At 52.0% G+C, this 22,424-nt stretch overlaps 7 protein-coding genes and 1 pseudogene across 8 annotated transcripts, besides 1 other annotated feature; 2 read left to right on the forward strand and 6 right to left on the reverse strand.

The window, feature by feature from the left end:
* Positions 1-290: 290 nt before the first annotated feature.
* NCS54_00645800 (Amidohydro-rel domain-containing protein) lies at positions 291-1,917 on the forward strand (the record flags this gene model as incomplete). Its single annotated transcript, XM_053151917.1, has 2 exons — positions 291-818; positions 865-1,917. The coding sequence occupies 2 exons, from the start codon at positions 291-293 to the stop codon at positions 1,915-1,917; spliced, it is 1,581 nt and encodes a 526-aa protein (XP_053007892.1).
* A 1,909-nt stretch (positions 1,918-3,826) lies between these two features.
* On the forward strand, positions 3,827-7,923 carry NCS54_00645900 (Hypothetical protein; the record flags this gene model as incomplete). Its single annotated transcript, XM_053151918.1, has 2 exons — positions 3,827-5,587; positions 5,641-7,923. The coding sequence occupies 2 exons, from the start codon at positions 3,827-3,829 to the stop codon at positions 7,921-7,923; spliced, it is 4,044 nt and encodes a 1,347-aa protein (XP_053007893.1).
* Positions 7,924-8,426: 503 nt separating this feature from the next.
* NCS54_00646000 (MFS domain-containing protein) lies at positions 8,427-10,523 on the reverse strand (the record flags this gene model as incomplete). The annotated part of the gene is made up of 5 exons (XM_053151919.1): positions 8,427-9,014; positions 9,062-9,839; positions 9,886-10,287; positions 10,338-10,463; positions 10,510-10,523. 5 exons carry the CDS (start codon positions 10,521-10,523, stop codon positions 8,427-8,429), a joined length of 1,908 nt encoding a protein of 635 aa, XP_053007894.1.
* A 3,883-nt stretch (positions 10,524-14,406) lies between these two features.
* Positions 14,407-15,123, reverse strand: NCS54_00646100 (Hypothetical protein; the record flags this gene model as incomplete). The annotated part of the gene is made up of 1 exon (XM_053151920.1): positions 14,407-15,123. The coding sequence occupies one exon, from the start codon at positions 15,121-15,123 to the stop codon at positions 14,407-14,409; it is 717 nt and encodes a 238-aa protein (XP_053007895.1).
* Positions 15,124-15,153: 30 nt separating this feature from the next.
* NCS54_00646200 (Hypothetical protein) lies at positions 15,154-15,862 on the reverse strand (the record flags this gene model as incomplete). The annotated part of the gene is made up of 2 exons (XM_053151921.1): positions 15,154-15,512; positions 15,559-15,862. 2 exons carry the CDS (start codon positions 15,860-15,862, stop codon positions 15,154-15,156), a joined length of 663 nt encoding a protein of 220 aa, XP_053007896.1.
* Positions 15,863-16,754: 892 nt separating this feature from the next.
* Positions 16,755-17,745, reverse strand: NCS54_00646300 (annotated as a pseudogene). Its single transcript has 2 exons — positions 17,513-17,745; positions 16,755-17,457 (listed from the first exon to the last, which is right to left on the reverse strand).
* Positions 16,755-17,745: a sequence feature.
* A 754-nt stretch (positions 17,746-18,499) lies between these two features.
* Positions 18,500-19,438, reverse strand: NCS54_00646400 (Hva1-TUDOR domain-containing protein; the record flags this gene model as incomplete). The annotated part of the gene is made up of 3 exons (XM_053151922.1): positions 18,500-18,626; positions 18,677-19,138; positions 19,188-19,438. 3 exons carry the CDS (start codon positions 19,436-19,438, stop codon positions 18,500-18,502), a joined length of 840 nt encoding a protein of 279 aa, XP_053007897.1.
* A 774-nt stretch (positions 19,439-20,212) lies between these two features.
* NCS54_00646500 (Hypothetical protein) lies at positions 20,213-22,415 on the reverse strand (the record flags this gene model as incomplete). Its single annotated transcript, XM_053151923.1, has 8 exons — positions 22,318-22,415; positions 21,615-22,269; positions 21,502-21,568; positions 21,207-21,450; positions 21,056-21,158; positions 20,907-21,004; positions 20,593-20,851; positions 20,213-20,545 (listed from the first exon to the last, which is right to left on the reverse strand). The coding sequence occupies exons 1-8, from the start codon at positions 22,383-22,385 to the stop codon at positions 20,213-20,215; spliced, it is 1,827 nt and encodes a 608-aa protein (XP_053007898.1). The 5' UTR covers positions 22,386-22,415.
* Between the last annotated feature and the right edge of the window lie 9 nt (positions 22,416-22,424).

Here is a 22,424-nt window from a genome sequence, read left to right on the forward strand (position 1 = left end):
AAGAGAGAACCAGTCGTTGTTCCTGGATATCGCCGCCGCCGTTGTTATCTTATCCACCCCACCATCCCGCCGGCCCCAAGGTTCCCGGGACAGAGATAAGGGAAAAAGTCCCGACGAATCGATTCCACACTCGGGAGGTAGAACTGCTACCTTGCCTGTTTTCCCCGGATTGTTGAAGTGACAGGGGGTTTCTGACTTTTCCTGACTGTGTTTTTTCTCTTCTTCTTTCTTTCTTCCTTCTTTATCTTATCCCCCATTCTTGGCTTTGATTCGACTCTCATTCACTCATCATGACGGCCGCCAACTCTCTTCAATCCATCGAGGGACCTGTCTCTGTCCTCGTCTCTTCTCGAGTCGTCGTCACTCTTCCTGATGACTCTCTCGTTGTCACACCTGCTACTGTTGTCGTCAGCCCTGTTACCGGCAAGATCATCTCAGTCATCCCTGAGATCCTCCCCTCCTCCAGCTTCCCAGCTGGCACCGAGTATGTCGACCACAGCCCCAAGCTCCTCTTGCCAGGCCTTGTCGATGCTCATGTTCACTTGAACGAGCCTGGCCGTACCGAGTGGGAGGGCTTCTGGACTGGCACTCGCGCAGCTGCCAGTGGCGGTGTCACCACTGTCATTGACATGCCATTGAATGCGATTCCCCCAACGACGACGCTCAGTGGTTTCGAGGAGAAGCTCAGGGCCAGCCGAGGCCAGTGCTGGGTCGATGTTGGCTTCTACGGTGGTGTCATCCCTGGAAATGCGGATGAGCTGAGGCCTTTGGTGGATGCTGGTGTTCGAGGTTTCAAGGGTTTTTTGATCGAGTCAGGTGTAAGTAGGGCCGAAAATGTGTAACGACAACAACTGACTCGCATAGGTTGATGAATTTCCGGCCATCTCCGCCAAGGACGTCGCCCTCGCCATGGAGACCCTCAAGGACACGCCAACGACGCTCATGTTCCACGCCGAGATGATCCCTCCCATCGCCGAATCCGTCGGCGACGCGGTTCAGTCCTCGGAAGCACCTCTGGCGCCAACTGGAGAGCTCAACGCATATAAGACCTTCCTCGAGTCTCGGCCTCCTGCATTTGAGACGTATGCCATCGAGGAGATCCTGAGTCAGGCACATATCGCCCCTTCGCTTCATCTCCACATCGTTCATCTCTCGGCGACGCAGTGTATTCCCCTTCTCAAGGCGGCTCGCGCATCTGGAATCAACATTACTGCCGAGACGTGCTTCCACTACCTTGGTCTCACGGCAGAGGAGATTGAGAAGGGTGACACTCGACACAAGTGTTGCCCGCCTATCCGAGAGGGGAAGAACCGTGACGGTCTCTGGGAGGAGCTTGTAACAGAGGATTCGTGCATCAGAACCGTCGTGTCGGATCACTCACCTTGCACGCCCCAGCTAAAGCTGCTCCCCCAGCACCTCGACAGAGAGCGACCTGCTATGCCACACAAGGATTCCGGTATTGTTGTAGAACGGGAGGACGAGGTCAAGGAACAGAGCCGCGGTGACTTCTTCGCTGCGTGGGGAGGCATCTCCTCTGTAGGACTCGGACTTCCGATCCTTCACACGGCAGCCAAGAAGCGCGCCGAGTTCTCCCAAACTCCCAGCATCACCGACATCGTGCGTCTCTGCTGCCAGGCAACGGCTGCGCAGGTTGGTCTCTCACACCGCAAGGGTGCTTTGAAGGCCGGTATGGATGCCGATATTTGCGTGTTTGACGACGCGGACGAATGGACGTTTACGCAGGGCGACATGCGATGGAAGAACCGTTGCTCGCCGTGGGAGGGCCACGAGTTTACCGGGCGCGTCAAGGAGACGTGGCTGCGCGGAAAGAAGGTATTTGAGCTGGGCGCTGGAAACAATGGTTTCATCGCCGGAAAGCCATCGGGCGAGTCGATCACGGAGAAGCGGACGGTTTGATATCCATGATGGATCGCGAATGCGATGGATGGAGGCAAAACTAATGAATATGCACAAGACGGCGTACCGGAGTAAGGGCCAAGCAACAAATGAGACGGATAGAAACAGGTTGGTTATGATCTTTTCAGCAGGTTCATAGACGTTTTAATGAAGAACAAGATTGATGAGATGATGTCGTCATTTCGAGGTGATGCTGGATGTTGTACGAGTCAAGTTCAGTGTTCACGTGGTGAAGAAAGTCGCGATCGAGATTGGAGAAATTGTGGGGTTTGTAAGATGCCGTCGGCAGTTGAATATGTGTCGTTAAAGAATTGTAGACGGAGTAATTCTTCAAGGCATGCATTTCGTTATCCATGAATCGTCTCTGTTGACGGGGTGTTAATTTAGCTTGTGAAGTGGAAGGGTGCTTATTTAGCCAGCCGAGCAATAGTCTGGTGATAGCTTCACATTGGTACAGGTATCGTGTCCAAGGCGCAACTAGTTGCCCTGTTCTCAACTTCAAGGTGTTGATCATTATACGCAGCCATTCTAGTTGACTAGTTTTTACACGCCGCTAAGGTTTTATGCATATTCAACACGCTTGGCAAGATACCTCACAGACAGTCAAACATGTTAGGAGGCAAGCACCTCAAACAGTCGCATCAGATCTGATCCCCTACATGCTGCACCCGAGATCTCAAAGCCACCGCCATTCTAGAAATGGTTCAAGTCGCGAATAATGTGCGGTATACGAAGCCATCCTTGGCGCCGCAAATGAAACTCGAGAGCCCAGACCTCGCTTACGACCCTCAAGTGCCGAATCGAGCCAAACCGGGCGTCTATCGTCCGCGTGGGCTACGGACACTCCAATATATCCGGGGATTCAGTGATTGTCGGCCGAACTTGCATGATCGCGTGTCTAAGCGAGCTGCAAGCCGTTACATGGCGCATGCTTCGTTTCGTAGCCGACGTGGAACGAGAAACTTTAATAGGAGGTGAAAAGAAAGAATGTTGCAAGGGGATCGACGGCTGGGCTTGATTAGCGAGGGGATTTTTGTGCTTGTTGGGCGTGGGAGCTCATCTGAACTCGACAGAGTATCGGGCCATTTTGCCCTGCAGGACCCTGAGGAGGGGTGCTTCATGGCCCTTAGAGAGTAGCTATCAACATCTTCAACGGACGCTTCTTTAGCCCGAACAACATCATGGATCTCTAGGAAGAGGGCATCACAGTCATGTCAAATATTAAATAGGTAAAAACTACTACGTTACCGTCTCCAACCACCTCCATCATGCATCCATCATCTTTGACACCTCCCTCTTTGTCTCTAGACCGTCCAAGCTTCCCCTCGGGAAAGCCCCATTCCGAGCTCATCTCCCTCTCCTCATCCACGTCAGCCAGAGCTTCCCACCACCAACTGCAAAAGACCACCAATCGTAGACGTCCTCCAATCTCGGCCCTTTGACAGCGGTGCCCCCCGATGCTTCTGGATCTTTTCTTGGCGGCCGCCTCTCTTTGAGTATTCCCCCGCCCTCGGTTCGGCGGCTAGATCTCCACTGTAACTTTTAGTGGCCCTCACCTCACTTTTCGACACCTCGCCTAGAAAGGATGGAGCTCTTTACGGCAAATAAGACCCCGACGGCGGGTATTTGCCATGGATCTCGTTTACATATTCTTGTCCATGGTCTAAAAAGTGCTATGGGTCGATTTATATGAAATGCTTGCCTCGTCCATGTGAAATCTAGACTTGGCATCCATCCCAACTCTTCCTCTGCACTGATCATGTGCTGCGGCGTCATAGACTGATTTACAACCAACACTACAGTCCCTCGAATAACCAAAACTTTCAATCTACGAGTTCTATTTTGCTTTTACTCGAGCTGCCATAATGTCCCGAGCTTGGACCAACAGATAATACCGTTGTTGACCAAGATGCCTCATCATGACCCGTCCAACGCCGTCGACATCGAAAAGATGGACAGGGCGAGCTCGTTGGACACATCGATAGAACCTAGCAATCAGCAGTGCGACAGTCGGCGTTTCTCTCTTTCCGGCGCTGGAAACATTTCTCTCGACGATGTACAGGCCGTTCGGGTTCAGCTCCGCGACCTCGCTGTGTCGGTTGATACGGCACCATCATGGGTCGAGCCGGCGACGTACCCGCAGCTGTTTGCTAACAAGTTCAACACCAGCCCCAAGATGAAGTCGCTACTTCACTCGGTGAATGCAGATATCCAGCCAGGGACATTGACTGCCATCATTGGAGGGAGTGGTTCAGGAAAGACGACCCTTCTCAACACTGTTGCCGAACGAGTTATGAGTCCCAGGCTCAGCCAAGACGGAGTCGCTACTTTCAACGATCAGGTTGGGGTACATAGCGTTCGCCATGCCTATGTTATGCAGCAGGATATCTTGTTGCCGACCCTCACCGTTAGGGAAACGTTGAAGTATTCGGCCGATTTGAGGCTTCCCCCGTCGACCACTGCCGAAGATCGAACCAGGGTCGTGGAGGAAGTTATCCTTGAGCTTGGTCTGAAGGAGTGTGCCAATACTCGCATTGGAAACTCCCAGCATCACGGCTGTTCTGGCGGCGAGAAGCGACGAACCAGCATCGGTGTTCAACTACTGGCCAACCCGTCCGTCCTCTTCCTTGACGAACCGACCACTGGACTCGACGCTACAAGCGCCTACCAACTCGTCCGAACGTTGAAGAAGCTTGCCCAAAAAGGCCGAACCATCATCACGACCATTCATCAACCTCGGTCCGAGATTTGGGACCTCTTTGATAACTTGATTGTCCTAACCAAGGGCAGCCCTGTTTACTCAGGACCCGTCAAAGACTCTGTCCCTTGGTTTGGAGATCTCGGCTATCAGCTTCCTCCATTTGTGAATCCGGCCGAGTTCATCATCGACATTGCCGCTGTCGATAATCGCACTCCCGAGTTGGAACAAGAGACAACTGCTAGAGTTGAGCAGTTGAAGACTGCATGGAACCAAGAAAGCGCAAAGCAATTCACACCGCTCGACACGTCCATCGATGTTCGACACCGGAAACGAAACAAGCGAGCAGAGAAACATGCCGGGTTCGTGAGACAGCTAACTGTTCTTACGGATCGTACCCTCAAGGTTACATATCGCGACCCGTTGGGAATGATGGCTTCCATCATGGAGTCCATCTTCATGGGTCTCGTGACGGGCTATCTCTTTTACGACCTCGGCCGTGATCAACCCGGCATCCGATCTCGACAAGGTGGACTGTACACTGCTGCCGGTCTCCAGGGCTATCTCATCCTCATCTTTGAGGTGTACCGCATGACGATCGACATTCCCACCTTTGACCGCGAATCGTCAGAGGACTGTGTTGACGCCTTGCCCTACATCCTCTCTCGAAGATTGGCCCGAATGCCGACAGAAGATGTCCCCGTGCCGTTTTTCTTCTCTGTGATTCTGTACTTTATGGCAGGTTTCAACCGCGATGTGGAAAAGTTCTTCATCTTCTTCGCCATTAGTCTCTTGACCCAGTACATCGCTGTGACCTGTGCCATGACCTGCGTGGCCGCAGTTAGACACTTTCCTGGAGCGAGTTTGATTGCGAACATGGTGTTTACGCTGCAGAGCATGGCTTGTGGCATGTTTATTCAAGCCAACAGCATTCCGGTATATGTGCGATGGTTGAAGTGGATTACTTACACGGTATGCCCTTGACTTCTCCTGCGCAGTTCGTGCCGTCATGCTAATAAGACTAGTTCTACGCTTTTGGAGCATACGCTGGGAACGAATTCGAAGGCAACTTTTACGACTGCCCCTATCCTGGTGGAGAATCCGACCCAAGGTGTAAGCAGTACACCGGCAAATACGTGATGGAGTCACTCGGCTTTCCCAGCAACTGGGTTGCTCGCCCCATCATCGTCATGGTGGCTTTCGTCGTCTTCTTCCTAGTACTCTCAACAATCGGGCTACACTTCTTCAAGGTCGAAATGACGATTGCTCGTCCTCGTGTCTCAGATACCGACTTGTCTGCCGGAAAGGAGAAGATGACGGCGAGGTCTATCGCCGATGTTCGTGCTATCGACCTGGGACTTGACAAGTTTGCCTTGAAGATTGACAAGAGGAGTCCACTTGGCAAGAAGCTGCCTACTAAGACAATCCTCAACCCTGTCAATGCCACGTTTGATGCTGGGGTTTTGAATGTAATCATGGGACCGTCGGGAAGCGGCAAGACATCCCTCCTCAACGCCATGGCTCTGCGACTACGAAACTCGATGGGCACCAAGTATCGTCCAACTGGAAAACTCACCTTTAACGGTGCCGTTCCCTCAGATTCGGTCATCCGGTCCGTCTGTTCCTACGTCTGCCAAGATGACGATGCTCTTCTGCCGTCCCTCACAGTTCGCGAGACACTTCGGTTTGCGGCCGGACTGCGTCTTCCATCTTTCATGAGCAAGGAAGAGAAGAATCGTCGGGCCGAAGAAGTACTGCTCAAGATGGGGTTGAAAGACTGTGCTGATAACCTGATTGGCGGTGAGTTGGTCAAGGGTATCTCTGGAGGAGAGAAGCGTCGTGTCTCCATCGCTGTCCAGGTGTTGACTGACCCTCGCATCTTGCTGCTCGACGAGCCGACGTCAGGCCTTGATGCGTTTACGGCAAACTCCATCATGGAAGTGCTCCAGGGACTCGCCAACGAAGGACGAACTCTCATTCTCACGATCCACCAAGCTCGTTCCGACCTATTTAGGGAGTTTGGCAACGTGCTTCTTCTGGCGCGAGGCGGCTCGCAGGTTTACTCTGGCCCTGGAAAGGATATGCTTGGATATCTGGCGCGTCATGGCTATGACTGTCCTCAGCATACAAACCCGGCAGACTTTGCGTTGGATATGATTACTGTTGACTTGCAGCAGGAAGAGAGGGAGGCTGAGTCTCGTGAGCGAGTGCAGAGGTTGATCCAAAACTGGAAAGAAGATGGTGTTTCGAGTGGTCGGCTCCCTGATATTCGAGAACGAGATGAAGGGAACGAAAAGACGGACAATCTCGAAGACACAGAGAAGCATAGTCAGTCTACTTCACCCCCAACAGCTATACTGCAACCGAAGCAACAAACTCCACGGCGATCCTTCAACAAGGCCAACCTCTCGACTCCCGCCGAACTTGGAGCCCTCATCCGCAAACGAGCCTCAATCACAACGTCACTCCCTCTTCTTCTCCACCGCGCCATCATCAACACCCGTCGCCAACCCGAGCTCATCATGGCCCGTCTCATGCAAGTCATCGGCCTAGCTATCGTTCTCGCCCTCTTCTTCGCCCCTCTCCACAACGACTACTACTCAGTCCAGAACAGAATGGGTTTCGTCCAGGAGATAGGTGCTTTTTACTTTGTCGGCATGCTGCAGAACGTAGCTGTGTACCCCAACGAGCGAGACGTCTTTTACAGGGAAGATGACGATGGAGTCTACAGCGTTGAGGCGTTCCTTGCGTCCTACACCATCCTCGAGGTACCCTTTGAGATTGCCAGCTGTCTGGTCTTTGGTGTCCTCGGCGCTATTGCTGTTGGTCTGCCTCGGACGGTGACCATGTACTTTGTCTGCGTCTTCTCGTGCTTTGGAATCGTCTCTTGCGGTGAGAGTCTGGGTATCATGTTTAACACTCTCTTTGGACACACGGGCTTCGCAGTCAACGTCATGGGTATCTTTCTATCCGTTGCAAACAGTATGGCAGGCGTTCTCTCCATCGACATGCCCGAGCTATTCAAGGGGTTCAACTACCTCTCCCCCATCCGCTACGCCACTCGTGCCGTCGCACCTTATTCTCTCCGCGGCGTCGAGTTTACGTGCAATGATGCGCAGCGACTACCTGACGGAAGGTGTCCAATTGAGACGGGGCAGGATGTACTGGAGCTTTACAAGTTTGACGTCGATCCTGTTGTGAATGTGGGCATCTTGGCGGTTTGTGTGGTGGTTTATCGGGTTTTGGCTTGGGCGTTGCTGAAGGCTATGAGGAAGCACTGGAAGGGAAGTAAGGGGGATAAGCAGTAGATTTGCAGCAAATTTGACGGAACAAGCTTTATAGAGAGTGGATATTATGATGTGTTGAATCAAGGGTGTGTTTGGTTGTGTGTTGCGAGCAAGGGCATTGAAGGGTTCCCTATAGATACCATTTCAGCTAACACAATTTCTCGATTTACATAGCTTTCGGAACAGCGATGATAGTCATGATCTTTATAATCTTTTATCCACATATTCAGTAGAGGATAATCCGACACCATAGTAGTGTGATCCGTGTGTTGGTCTCATGGTCACACGGCATCAATCGTTTCAATAGACAGGGTAGATAAAAATCACGGAAGCAGCAGTGCGGGTTTTATGTGAACAAGCCATTTATACTATAGCTATGCAAGGCAGATATGCCCAAGATATGTAGTTTCTCTCAATGCAAGTCCCATCTCCGGCTTGCTATCAAAACACCGTCAAATGCAATCAAAACTTCAAAGCAATCTTAACGAGTGGGTATTAGTCATATCCTCATCCCACCCAACATCTTACATCTTTCCACCAGGGGTCTCAATGTCAGAGTTGCTGGCATTTGCGATGCTCTCAAAGTGGTACAGGGGCTCCTTCTTGGCAGTGCGGTCAAAGAGGATCCAGCGCTTGAACCAGTGAGGGAGAGCGACACGGAGCTGGTAGCTGGCAAACTTGCGGACGGGAACGGCAAAGACCCAGTCGAGTTCCTCGAGGGTGCGCTGCTTCGTCTCGGGAACCCAGAAGAAGATCATGACAAAGGCGACGGCGTTGAAACCAGCGTACAAACCAAAGGCGCCAACGTTGTGCAGACGGTCGAGGATAAAGGGGAATGAGGTTCCCAGGACGGCAGCCCAGAAGAGGCATGTGGCGACGGCGAATCCCATACCTGTCTCACGGTGGGACAGGGGGAAGACCTCGGCAGAGTAGGTAAAGGGCACGGGACCCTCACCGGGGGAGTAGAAGGCGCCGAACATGAAGACGAAGAGGCACACCAGGGCGGTTCGGAGGGTACCTGTGTCGGGGGAGATGAGGGTGCAGAGACCGGCGGCGAGGAGGGTCCATGTCATCTGGGGGAAGGTGAAGAGGAGGAGACTTCGTCGGCCGAACTGGGGGCTGTTAGCTGTGGTCTTTTGAGATATGCATGGTGACTTACAGTGTCGATGGTCCAGAAGGCTGGGAAAGCGAAGAGCCAGTTGACGAGACCAAAACCGAAAGAACCAAGCATGGCTTGGAACTCGGTCATGTTGGCCTCCTTAAAAACAGTAGTAGAGTAGAAAGCAATAATGTTGATACCGCACATCTGCTGGGCAATCATGACGGTGAAAGCAGCGAGCGAAGCACGACGGACACGGGGAATGGTGAAGAGCTGCGTGAAGCGGGTGACGTAGTTGGTCTGTCCAACAAGCTGATCCTCAATCTCGAGCTGGGCGCTGATGTAGTAGATGTCGCGGGCAACCTGGATGGGGTCATGGCGCAGCTTCATAAGAGACTCCCAGGCTTCGGGGTATCTGTTCTTCTTCATGTACCAACGGGGAGACTCGGGGCAGAGGTAGATCAGACACATGAGCGGCACTGCAGGGATAAAAGGGGCTCCGAGCATGAGACGCCAGTTGATGGACCTGTCGACGTGGAAGACTGCGAGGTTGAAGGCTGTACCCAGGAAGATTCCAAAGGCCGTCCACATCTGCCATGACATGACGAGGGCGCCTCGTACGGAAGCGGGAGCGTTCTCAGCGGCGTAGATGGGCACTGTTGAAGCCTTGACACCCATGCCGATACCCATGAGAATACGGCAGGCTAGCTGCTGTTCCCAGGTGTGGCAGAAGGCGGAACCGATGACGGGCCAGATGCAGAAGTGGGAAGAGAAGAAGATGACGCCGCGACGGCCCCAGAGGTTGTTGATAGGGTCGGAGAGCCAGCAGCCGATGAAACTATTCTTGTGAGTGGTGATTTGTCGAGTTGATGAGGAACACTTACGCAGAACCGATATAAGGACCAGCGTTTACAATACCAACCAGAAGCTTGTCTCTTGTAGTCTTACCACCAATACCATAAACTTCGGGAAAAAAGATGTTTGCGCCGTTGGAACCAGTCTGATCCCATCCCTGCACAGCAGCACCGATGGAGCACGTAGCAATGGTGAGGATGAGTTTCCAGGGCATGTCCCAGCGGTGCGTGACCTCTCGCTCGAGGACCTCGACCTCGCGGTCTGTGAGCTTGTTCTCGCCGTCAATGTGGCGGATAGAGTTCGGGTTCTGGGCTACGAGGGCGCCCTTTTTAAGGACGGGGATGTGGTCGGTGAGACCTTTGCGCTCGGCCCAGGCTTCGACGTCGGCCATTAGTTGGGCCTTGGGGATTCCCTCGAGGGGGTTCTTGATTCTGGTTTACTGTTAGGGGAGAAGATGTGGTGAGGGTTGAGGAGGGCATACTTGGCCTCGAGGTTGGTGGTGAGGTCGGCTGCTTGCTCGGCCATGGTGGCGGAAGGCTTCTCACCGTCGTGGGACATTTTCATGGGCCGGTCGTCAGTAATGACATCGGGCTGCGTGCCCTTTGGTCTGGGATTGTCAACAGTTGCTCTCTCCAGGTAAGAGCTTAACATACTGGTGATCAGCCATTGTGGGCGTCAATCAAGAAGCAGCGCTTCAAACTCTGTGAAAAGAACAAGATTGGACCCAAAGAAGAGGCTTAAGAGAGTCTGTACTCTTCTTATGTGAGATAATGGAGAAGATGAAGTGGATGATCTGGGGAAATGAGGAGCGACACGACGGGTATTTGTGTCTCTTGGTCTTCCCCGTCGATCCCCCAGATGGAGAAAGCCCGTCTGTCCTCCATGGAGGAGATAGTAACCCCAGGTCCTTGCCCCCGTCCCACAGCCGTTTCCAAGTTCAAGCAGCATCCGGGGATAGGAGATCACCGGGGGCGTGTGTGTCATGAGTAGTATCACCATGATGGGACATGGAGCCTGTCTCGGCGGGGACGCTAGTATCCCGCATACTATACGAAAAACGGATAACCGTAAAGAGTAGTTACACTCCACAATATGATCTTCTCCACTGAACACACTCACTTTCTGAGGCCCAAAGAGAGTCGAGTTTCGACGTCGTGGTTCGAGGTGCAATTCTCCACAACCTCCTCCAACAAAACAAACCTCAGCTTAGAAGTGGAGTCTTCCTCCGCAGATCCTTGGCATCCCCTGCTTGCCTCTCGGCATATGGGCCCCTGTTCGGGCCGATAGCCAAGAGGTGTGTGGCGGTTCTTCTCTTCTTAACCGCGTTAGGCGGTGAAATACTACAGCAATTGTTAATCAATCGTGTATCTTCTTCTCTTATCTCCTTGGCAAAAGCTTGCCCATCGCGAAAAAACGCTTTTCCTGCCAAGTTGCGTCACAATTGAAAGACTTGCTTGACTGAAAAGATCTACATGGACTGAACAAAAACGAGCAAGCCACGATCCACAATAAAGGGAAGATCTTTTCCCACGCCACGATCGTAGCTGAGAACAGACCAAAAATGGTCCCCATCAGACGAGAAAGAGAGACATTGGGAGCCAGGCAGCAGAATTCCGAGACTCTTGAATGGATGGGCGGCTCCCGTTGACAAGGGGGGGTGTGGGACGGCAACTATCGACACCTCTCTACCTCTGACATTAGATTAACGAGGGGTGGCCTCTATTTTCTCTGTGATTTCTGAGGGGGATCTGACGGCGTGCGTCTCCTGTGTAGTGTAGCACTGCATCCGTTTCCCGGCTGGGCATCAAGATAAACGGCCATTTTTAACCACTCGACTGCTGATCACGACTGTATACGAAAAAAGCCCTGCGCCCAGCTCTTTCCCTGAAACAAGGAACATGGGAGACAATCGTTTATTCCCGTTAGTAACGAAAGCGGCTGAGAGTCCGTGTCAAACAAGCGCAAGGCAGCAGAATAAAAAAGACCCCACGAGTCATTTTTCGCCTCTTTGCAAGCGAGGGGATGTCATTGGTGAATCTTTGCGAGCGGGATAACCTGATGCGGTTGTTCCCATTGAATAAGCTCACATGGTTTCGTTGAGGCCCTTGTTGTGGAGGAGGGTGTGTTGGAAGGTATTCGCTTTTGAATCCTTCACCAGCCACTGGTGTCATGACATGGAGATCCCTTTATTGATTTGAGGCTCGAGAATATCGTTTCTTTCTCCCGTGGACTAGTTTACACCATCGCCCAGACCAATTGTGTTTAAACCTTTGATCTTGATGCAATGACGTTCATGGAAACATCGTGGCCGTTGATCAGATCCCACCAACATCTTCAATTGACATTTGCCTCAACCCCGGAACAAACTTCCCGTCCACTCCATCTCCAGTCCAACCTCTTTCAGCCATGGAGACCTTAGTGGCGTGTTATCATGGCCCAGATCTCGGGATTAGATGTCGGGGTCTCCAGACGAAGAACGCCTCACGCTAGCTATCCAACCACTCACCATGAGAGAAATGCTTCAGCCTGGAAATTGAGGGGATTTAATCGGAGATGAATGCTAGCGCGGGCGTTAACATCGAGGTTAATCGGGCGTTGGAGGCGGGTTGAATATCAAACGCCTCCTGGGCGAACGCCATGTCGAGTGTGGCAGCTCCAATTGAGTTTGACTTGCAGGAGCTGTCAGATCCTTCGAGGTTGACTGAGAGAACGGTGAAGCATGGCTTATTCGAGTTTCCTTCTTTGATTGTTCATTCTAAGCGAGGTCGGGCATCAAGGTGTTTGTACAACGTAGTAGTCACTCCCAGACAACCTCACGATGGCTTCACCCTCCCCCTGCGTTGGAGTAACTCTCCCCTGTTCCATTAATTGGAGTATCATGACTACTCAGGGGGCATCGCCAAAGTCCCCTGACAGTCTCTCGGTTCTCGGCACCTCAACCGAATCCCTCGCCCGTTCCTCGAGCTAAAGACATCAAAAACTGAAGAGGAATAACATCTCACTGGTCCAACTGAAGCAGCCGCACATGGACCTGGTTCTAGATCCCTCCCGGAGAGCCGCACTACGTTGCATCCCCTATCCCTGCCACTTCCAGGCAACCGAATTAATTCTTCTTCTCCCCAACTTCTTCTTCTTTTTATTCTGCTGCCTAGAATTTCTCTCCATACCGCTTCCACATCTTGCGGGGTCTCCGTGCGGAGTTGAAGTTGGGGAAGCGAGACTTTTCCTTGGGCTAGACTCTTTTCTTTTCCTCCTTCCTTGTTTGACCTGGTTTTTTTCGCTCTTCAGTCCATCAGGTTATTAAGAAACAGGTTATGACATCATTCTCACTCCGGCCAAGTGCCGAGTTCCTCGTCTCCGCTGCGGCTCACCCTTGTTGGCCCATGTGGGGAGCCCTTGGCGCATCCCGTGGTAACATGATCCTTCTCAAACGACATGAGAAAGGGCGACAAGGTGAATTTTTTACAAAACCTCGTCTGACTAGCCTGCCCCTTGGTGGAGATTTCATATTGGGCTTGATATCAGCTGAGACCATCATGACACTTCGGACTTGACCGCTGCATGAAGGGAGTGAAGTGTGGATTCCTGCTCAAGCAATCTCCTTATGTCGTTTTCTCTTTTTTACTCTTATCTTGCAATTTATCTTCTTCTGGCTCTCATGCTGCCAAGTTATGTTTGAATTTGGAAGGTGAGTGTTATAAAACCAGGGGGGATACTCAGCAGGGTCACTGGGGCTGGTACATGTATATCAATGGATAATAATCCAAGGCAGTGAGGTCTATGAATTATTTATTCAATGCCTAAAGGCTTACTTAGAGTCAATATATCTTTCATATTATATCGTGGTCTAAGATTATACAATCTACTTAATTGTTATTCATTATCTTTAGGCTATCACCAGGTAAGAAAGGCTCCGCCAAGTATCTGTTCTTGCATAAGGTAGATAATTGTTCAGGCTTGCAATGCTCTCATTATCTTCATTAAGTCATGCCAAGAAAGAAGAACCAATGCCAAGTTCACATCATATCCGCTCCTTATGAAATAACCACCTCACCGCCGTACATGTCGGACAGTATCCACGCCAGGAGCAGTTGAGCACATTAATGAGAACTCAAGCTGTTTTCAAAGAAAGAAGACACTCAGGAGCCATTTCTTTCTGCCTGCCTCAAGTTAGTTCGACTCGAATCTAAGGCAGTTGACGTTCCACCTCTCAATGACTCTAATCCAGATCCAAACCTCCTGGCTCAACTACCCTGGATGGTGATCAGTAACACCCCAAAGCTGAGTTTCCATGCATGGTTCCCATCAAGAGACTCCCGGTTACCCTCACTGTAACCGCCTGTTGTGCCAGGTTTCGTGCAACATTTTTCAAGATCTCACTTCATGGCCGCATAAACATCGTGTACAAAAGATGAGCAATCAATTTACATTAGCGACAAAGCTCACTATTAAAAACAGACCAATGCACCTAACTACGCCTCTAAGCGCCTCAAACTCCCAATGCTAAACCACGAAGAGCAAAAATCCCAGGGGTATCTCTCTCAAACTCGTCAACCCTTGCAGAACCAAAGACAAACAATGGGCTTCGCGCCCGGCTCCCCAGTCCTGTCCGGCCCCCAACCAACATCCTTGATCGTCTTCTTCAGCTGCTCCTTCTCGTCACCCGCGAAGCAGAATCCCTTGTACCACTTCCCGTTCCCACCAGCGTAGACCTCGAAGCAGAGGTTCTTCTTGGGCACCGGGTTGGTGCAGCCGAATCCCTTGAGCAGGTCGCCCAGCTTGGTCCCGCAGGGGACGTGAGAGGCGATGAAGGGGATCTGGGTGTTCTCGGGGAGCTGCCAGGGAGGTGTCTTGCTCTTGAAGACATGCATCTTGGCATGCTCGGCGGGGAAGAAGTAGTTGTAACCAGGCTCACAACCGACTCCACCGGAGGAGTTGGTCATCTGGGCGGCTGGCATGTTCGTGTCGATGGCGGGGTGAGGTTGAGGCTGTCGAGGGACATTGCCTGTCCCGTTGGGCTGGTAGGCAAACGTCTTCTGAGCGTAAAACCCACCCATGGGAGGCTGCATGGGGTAGGTGGGCGGGGCGAGGTGGCTGTAGGGAATACCACCGGTGTAAGTCACGTAGCCGTGGTATTGAGGCGCAGGTCCCCCATAGTGAGGGATGTATGGCTGCCCCTGCGTCGGCATGGGGGCACCAACGGGAGCAAAAGCGGGACGAGCACCAGACGCATCGCGTCCAGAAACGGGGTTCCAGCCGCCGGACATCGTGACGAGGTAGGTCGAGGGAGGAGGTCGTCAACACAAGGGCTGCCAGGTATGAACCCAACGGCAAATCTCTGGATCGAACGAGGCTTGCCAGTATCCAGGTACTGGCCCTTGACGTGTCGGGTCCCAGGTCTCGGGGGGAGCAGCGTAGGTCGAGGAGAGGGGAGCGTAGGTCGCGGCGTAGGAATCGACAGAGGGCTCGACGTATGGCGTACTCTCGTACCAGTAAGGGTAGACTTGGCGAACTTCGGGGGCAGGAGGAGCTTCGTCTCGGTATCGATGAGGGAGGCCAATGTTGAGATCGTCTTCTGAGCCGGAGGAGTAGATGTCTGGACAGCCATCAGAAAAGGGGAGCTCGAGGGGGTATTGGGGGTTTATATAGACCAATTCTAGGAGTGAATGGTCTACATCCCATGTGCAAGAAGCAAGACGTACCTGATGCTGAATCCGTATCCTCAGAGTCACTCAGCCCAACCTCAGACGAAGCACTCACGCTCTCACCGTCACCGCTCTCCTCGTCAGAGTCGACCTCGACGTCCAGGTGACCCGCAAAGATCTCGGTGCTCCAGACGATGTTGTTGTCACTGTCGTAAAAGGCGCCCACGATGATCCAGGCCCAGTACGGAGAGTCGCGGGAGGCCTGGAGGTGCTGGGTGATGATGAGCTTTGTCGCGGGCGCGGGGAGGTTGACGTCGTTGATGGTCCTGCAGCGGAGAGGTGCGGAGGCGGAGCTGGACATGGAGGAGGATCGACTGAGGCAAAGAGAGGCTGTGGTGAAGAGCTGAGAAGGCTGATGAGTGCTCACGAGGAAAGGTAGGAGACCAGTAAGACGAGGCTGTCCAATATATAGTTGGCTGAGGCAGAGGAATGAACATGATCAAGTAACGAGTGTTGAACCATGATTCAAGTCAGAAAAGTGTCAAGACGGCTCGAGGTGGTGAGTGTCTGTCTTTTGGGGTCGAGACAACCCATAAACTACAAGTGATTCACCAGTCATTACGTCAAGAGGGAGGACATCCAAGAGAGGGGCTTGTCTAGACGAAGGCTAACAAGAGTCTTCAAGAGAAGCAGAGCCGGGCGCGTGGCACTGGGCCCATGTCATGTCTGCCGTGATACGCGGCCGGACCGGTACCATGGTGCGTCACACATGAGCATGGCACGCAGCCCTTTCTCTGCGCCCCCCATCACTTGACCGGGCGAAAGAGTCTGGATGGGTGAGGCTCAAAGAGGGCCCGTCAGCCTGTCAGAGCCTGTGAAAGGTTGGTTCCTTGAAACAAGGAGCCTGCATCTGTAATTGTGCATGAGATCGGCGGGTCTTACTAGGGATGGCCCTGTTATGAATTGACTGGTTGAGAGCCCTGATTCAGGGCCGTAAGCGTCACAAGCTCAACCAGCTGATCGCAAGTCAAGTTGAAGAGCAGTGGTAATAAACATCAATTCAGACTAACTCCGTGCCTGCTGAGTGAAAAAAGGTCGTGATATAGTAACACAAGAAAAAACATGGCGAATCGCAGCTTGCTAGTAGAAACGTGAATCAAGAATGCGTGCGTGCTCTTCTTCAGCCCAGCCGGTGAAACCATGACATCGCATCTTGGCAAAACAAATCATCACCGAGTAACCCCCCAAATGCCTCATTCATCGTCACTCGTGGGGTCAACGACTCTCAATCCGGCGCCCTTCTTGGCCGTCTCAATCTCTCTCTTCTGCTGCTGCCGCTTCCCGACCTCGTTGACCAAACCCTTGAGGTAGACCTCGGCTTGGACTGTCGCGCTGTAGGCGGCCGGCGTCCAGTTCCAGATGTTGCGCTTGTGCATGTCTGCGCCCGCCGCCAGCAGCGTCCGCAGCACCAGCAGGTTCCCGTTCCCGCTCGCAAAGTGCAGCGCCGTGTTTCCCTCGACGTCGGAGCGCCGGACGGCATCGTAGGGTCCGCCTGGGACGTACGTGAGGAGCAGCTGGAGGATGGTGTCGTGGCCGCCCAGGCTAGCCTCCATGACAGCATCGCGGCCTCGAATATCGCGTCGGAGGATACACGTCTTGTCGTGCTCGCAGAGGAGGTGCACCACCTCAGTGTGTCCAGCAGCCGCGGCGAGCATCAGCGCCGTCTGATGGCTCTCATTTAGAGCCGGGCACGGATCTTCATGACCGAGCTCCAAGAGCACTTCGCATATCTCGCGATGGCCTAGCTGAGCGGCCAGATGCATGTTGGAGTTGGAGAGGCCCGAGGGTGACGAGTCTGGGTTGAGGAGCAGAGAGGGATGGCTCTTTAGGATTCGGTGGAGGAGGGTGGCATCGTTGGCATGGATTGCGCGGCGGACACGGATCGACGGCTCAATCCTAGGAGCAAGTTTGGTCAATTACTTGTGCGTATATCGCATCTTGAGCTTCTCACATGATGGAGGACGACTTGTCATGGCGGTCGAGAAGGCAGCGCAGAGAGCATATCGCGAGTGACGCAAGCGGGGGAACGAAAGGCGCGATATACTGATGAGAAACAAATGTATCAAAGAATGATGAAATAGAAGAAAGAAGAAAGGAGAGAGACGGCCGGGGGAGGAGAAGCGTCTCTAGCAAAGAGGAGAAGAGGAGAGTTTGTGTTGATGATAGCAAAGCTTCCTTCAGCTGCGCCGCCCGCGCTCGGCTCTCGTCTCCAACCAAAGCGAAGCGACATCATGAAACAATGGGCGGGCAATCCCCCACACCCTCAGCGCCCGCTGTTGCTGTTCCCCCGCCGCGCTTCAGCGGCCCACAGTGGATGGACGCGTCGTAACCCCGCTGACGGTAAGCTTCCAAAATTACCCTACAGAGGAGGTGTTGTTTTGTTGTTTTGAGTCAAAGCGGTTGAATAGTTGGGCTGTATTTGGGTAAACCTATCATCTGGGTGTAGATATACAACTTTCCTGTGTAATTAGGGGTTGCCAAGTATTGGTTGCCCAAAGCAACTGAAGTGCTACTCAACCCAAGCTTCGAATCTGGTGTAACTGAAGAAGACGTCGTGCCTTGGCGGGCAATCCATGCTGAGTAAGAACACTACGATTAGAATTGGCAGCCACGTATAAGACAGATTACTCACTCCTTCCCCAACACCATCTCACGACGGGCTTGATGCCCGGGCGAAGACGCCCGGTTAGCTCAATCGGTAGAGCGTGAGACTCTTACTCAGAGTACACGATCTCAAGGTTGCGGGTTCGACCCCCGCATCGGGCTTTTCCTATAAATTCTTTTTTTGCTTCATTGCATGATTTTTGATGTTGGACTTTTTCACTGTACTTGTCATCCAGATGTTGTTAACAGTGGGCATTGAAAGGTACGATGTGTGGTGATTCCCCAATGGCTACTGAGCTACTGTTGAATGGCGCTCCCGCCTTTAACACCTTGCCTATTTCTCGTTCAACTCATGATTCTTCTTAATCGCCTTGTTCTTCCCCGTATCAATCACAACCGCCGGATCCTCCTCATCTCCCTTCCTCGTAACCTCATTTCCCTTCTTTGTCTTGATCGAAGTCCTGGTCCCTGTCAGTACCACATATCACTACATAAATCCGGGGCATCTTACTCTTCAGCCTTGACGTCTAGCACCTTTCCCTCTGGCTCCCCTTGTCCCCACTTCCAACTGACCGTCTCGCCTTTCTTGGGACCCTTCTTTGGAGTGGAGATATCCTTGTCATTCGATGTCTTTTCGTTCTTTGACTTTCCGTTGGAGGCCTTGGATTCCTTCGGCTCGTCCGCATCCTCTTCGCTTATCTCCTCTTCCTCTTCCTCATCCTTGGTCTCTGACTCTCCCTTTGCAGTCTCCCTCTTCTTGTTTGGTCCAGACTGATTTTGAGTTGTCTTTCGCTTGTCACCAGTCTGCTTGTCGTCGTCCTCTTCCTCCTCTTCCTTCTCATCATCCTGCTTACCACGAGCCTTGAGGAAATCGTGACCCCAGTTCTTGAGCGATGCGTACGACTTTGTCTTTTTAACCTCCTCGGCCGACTTTTCGCTGTTGCTCTTTGTCTCTTGAGCAAGATGACGCTTGCTATATCACCATCAGCATTGCCCGCATCAGACTGCAAAGATGATCCTACCAATAAGAAACAACCTTGCGCATATGCTCAACCTGTTCGTCCGTGTACTTCTCAGCCTCCTTCTCAGGATTCTCCTTGAGAATCTCGACAATCTTGCGTCCGCTATCGTGTCCGACCGTCTCGCCGTTCTCATCCTCCTTTGGCCAGCCTGCGCTGTTGGAGTCGTCCGACTTGAGCCACTTTTCCAACTCAGAGGCCGACATGTTGACGAGCTCGTTGAACTCTTGAATGACTTGATCTTTGCCCTTCATTTTGGCAGTTGAATGATGTCTCTAATTGAGATGTTCGAAGTAGAGTTGTATAGACCAATTGACCAATTTCTCTCAGCTCGACTTGAACAAGCCATCGCAGAGTTTTAAAGACTTCTTACATGGCTGTTTTCGGTGTCGTCATGACAGCTCCCCTAACCATCACCGCGTCATAGAAAAATAGCTCCATTGGAGGGAGCTTGCCGAGATCGACATTAGCTCCGGAACCAGAGGTTGGCGGGATCGAAGCTTGTTTTGACCTTGTTGTCTCAGGAACGCGAATCGAATAGATGAACGCATCATTTCTCCCCTTTATTGGCCCGTCGGTTGGGAATGTTGATGGAGTATGGATGCCGAGGCTGAGACCCGGGCAGAGGAAAGACTGAGACACCAAAACAGCAAAGAATGGGCAAACTATTTGTAAATATTATATTATCATAAATAAATTGATAAAATGGGCGTTCCGGATTTAGATGTCTTCTCTCTGTCTCTGTCTCTCTCCCCCTCTTATTTTTCTTAAGATACCATTTTAATTCCCCCTTGGGAAGGATACAACAATATCTTTGCCCTGGCATCTCGTTTTTGGCTCGCCTGTTGTGGCCAAGAACATGACAGTCTTGTCTTCAGGGCCTTGTTGTATGATCAATTAGTTCTATTATTCATGAGTAGCACCCGCTGTAAACTGCAAACCTGGTATCCCTTCTGCGCCAACACCGAATAAACGACGCTCCCTTCAATACATCATCAACAAGCCATTAAATCATCAAATAAACTCCTTCAATCCATATATTTTATCTGAACATTCTGCACCTCCGTATTGGTCCCCACCCGCAGATGCCACTTTGGCTGACCCCCCTTAAATGTCATGGCCAGCGCAAGGTCGTCGTACTTCCTCCATCCATCGGAGGGATTGCCTACGCGCTTCCACTGATCTATGGGTTTATCCCAATCGCACTCGATCTGACAGAGGATCTTTGTGCCTTCGCGTCTTCTGGGTGGTTCAGACTCGCGGCTGTATCTGATGGAAAAGATGCATTTGGGTGGGAGCTCGTCTTGGACGTATTTTGTGTAGGGGACCTTGACTGGTGAATGGCGTAGTACTTCCTCGCCCTATTACGACGTTAGATACCTCGTGATAGTTCGTTTGCATCACATACCTTGACTAGATACCACTTCATCCGATATGTAACGTTCCTCCCCTCCGCGTCTATCTCCACCTCGTCCTTATCCTTGTCAAAGTCGTCGAGGTATTCGATGCTGCATCTCACCGCGATGCCGTAGCTATATCGTGACTTGCGAGAAGTGACCTCGGGGAGAGACTGTAGAATCCTCTCCTTCTCTTGACTAGGCGATGCGTGGGTGATAATTCCGTCTCGTAGCAGCCGCATAACACCACCAGACGCTACAGCCGACCACCTTAGTTGCTCTGTTAGTTATGGACTCTTTGCTGGAGGAAGAATTGAGTACGAACCGAGAATGAGGTCGGAGTACTGTGATATTTTCATATAGAGCTTTGAGCTTATTGTAAATATAAGGAGAGTCGCCCAACCCGCCTACAAGAAAGATGTGCTGCCGTAGTGTTATTATCAATATGATACCGGCGCACAAGACTATACTCACATTCGGCCTCTGGCCCGTCGCCTGTTTTACTCGTCTGAGCTGCTCGCTAATCAACATCCGAATACCGGTATACGACTTGTCAAAGAAGAATCTCATCTCCTCGCTGTTGGGCGTCAGCTAGGCTCAACTGCAGCTTCCAGGTTAGACTTACCTGGTTAATCGAAACTCGGTCTTCTTCCTCACCCGATTCCATGCCCTGACTGCTTTGATGGGTGCATCAAACACGAAGTCGGGCTGCTCTGGCTGGCCGTTAAACAATCTCTTCGGGTTCATCTCCCATCGCGCCATGAAGGACTGGTATTCGTCACGCCCGAGGTCGTTAATCTTGAGGCTCGTTCTGGTATAGAGATGGTTCACGAATGCTTCGTCGATCAACGTCGCACCTGCTAGCTTGCCTGCCAATTGTCAGTGTATGGCAGCTGAGGTTTTGCGCGAACCCAGCTTACCGTCTCCGGTTACACATTCTTTGACCTGATAAGGATTCGTAGAGTTGATCATATAGCTGATAACATCCTAGCTTGGAATTAGACGAGACTTTGTCAATTGAGACGTGTATCACATACAACTGTGCCACCTCCCGCGTCGCAAACGACAAATGAGTTTCCAGCCTGCAAGAGTGATTAGATATAACTCGGTAACCTATGAACTTCAGACTTGCCGCAATCTCTGGAAGACTCCTCCGCTCAAGCAATATCGACAGTGCCGCAGCTTCAGGTTCCTGGATAAGCTCTAGAGTTGTATCTCCAGCATGTCGGTATTCGAGGATACCCGCTGATTGGGCCGCCCGTCTCATGGCCTCTTCGGCGTATGGAGGCCAAATGGCGGGCACGGTGATGGCCACTTTGAATGGCAGACCGTCGAGCATCTTCGTCCCGAGCTGCGCCAGAGTATGCTCCCAGAGCTTGGATAGGAATATGGAAACCACATTTTCGGCCGATCTTCCTCGCTCTCGGAGCTGTTGTCTCGCTTCTCTCACGTACACTGCGTCTTGTATAGTGTCTTTTCCAATATCTTCTTCCCTGAGGAGCAGCATCTTGAACCACCTCATAGGCTTCATGCTCGGTGCCACCTCGTAACCCCATTTCCCTGTATCGAGATCGAGCACGCTGGGAACTTGGACGGGATCATTGTATCCGACCTCACTGCCTGGATATCCAGTGATCGGAACAATTGAATCGGGGAACGTCGAGACTGCGTATGAAACACCTGAGTACCTGTTGATGGTTAGTCCATTGCCGTCGCAAACAAGAGGCAGTTCTCACGTCGTTCCAAAGTCAATTGCGATTGCCAAGAACGGCCCCGTAGAGGCCCGGATTTGGTGATAAACCATTATCGCAACGGCATCAACGGTCAAAGATGACGATGATGG

The sequence above is a fragment of the Fusarium falciforme genome, chromosome 5 (genome assembly GCF_026873545.1).
Source record: "Fusarium falciforme chromosome 5, complete sequence".
Lineage (NCBI taxonomy): Eukaryota > Fungi > Ascomycota > Sordariomycetes > Hypocreales > Nectriaceae > Fusarium > Fusarium falciforme.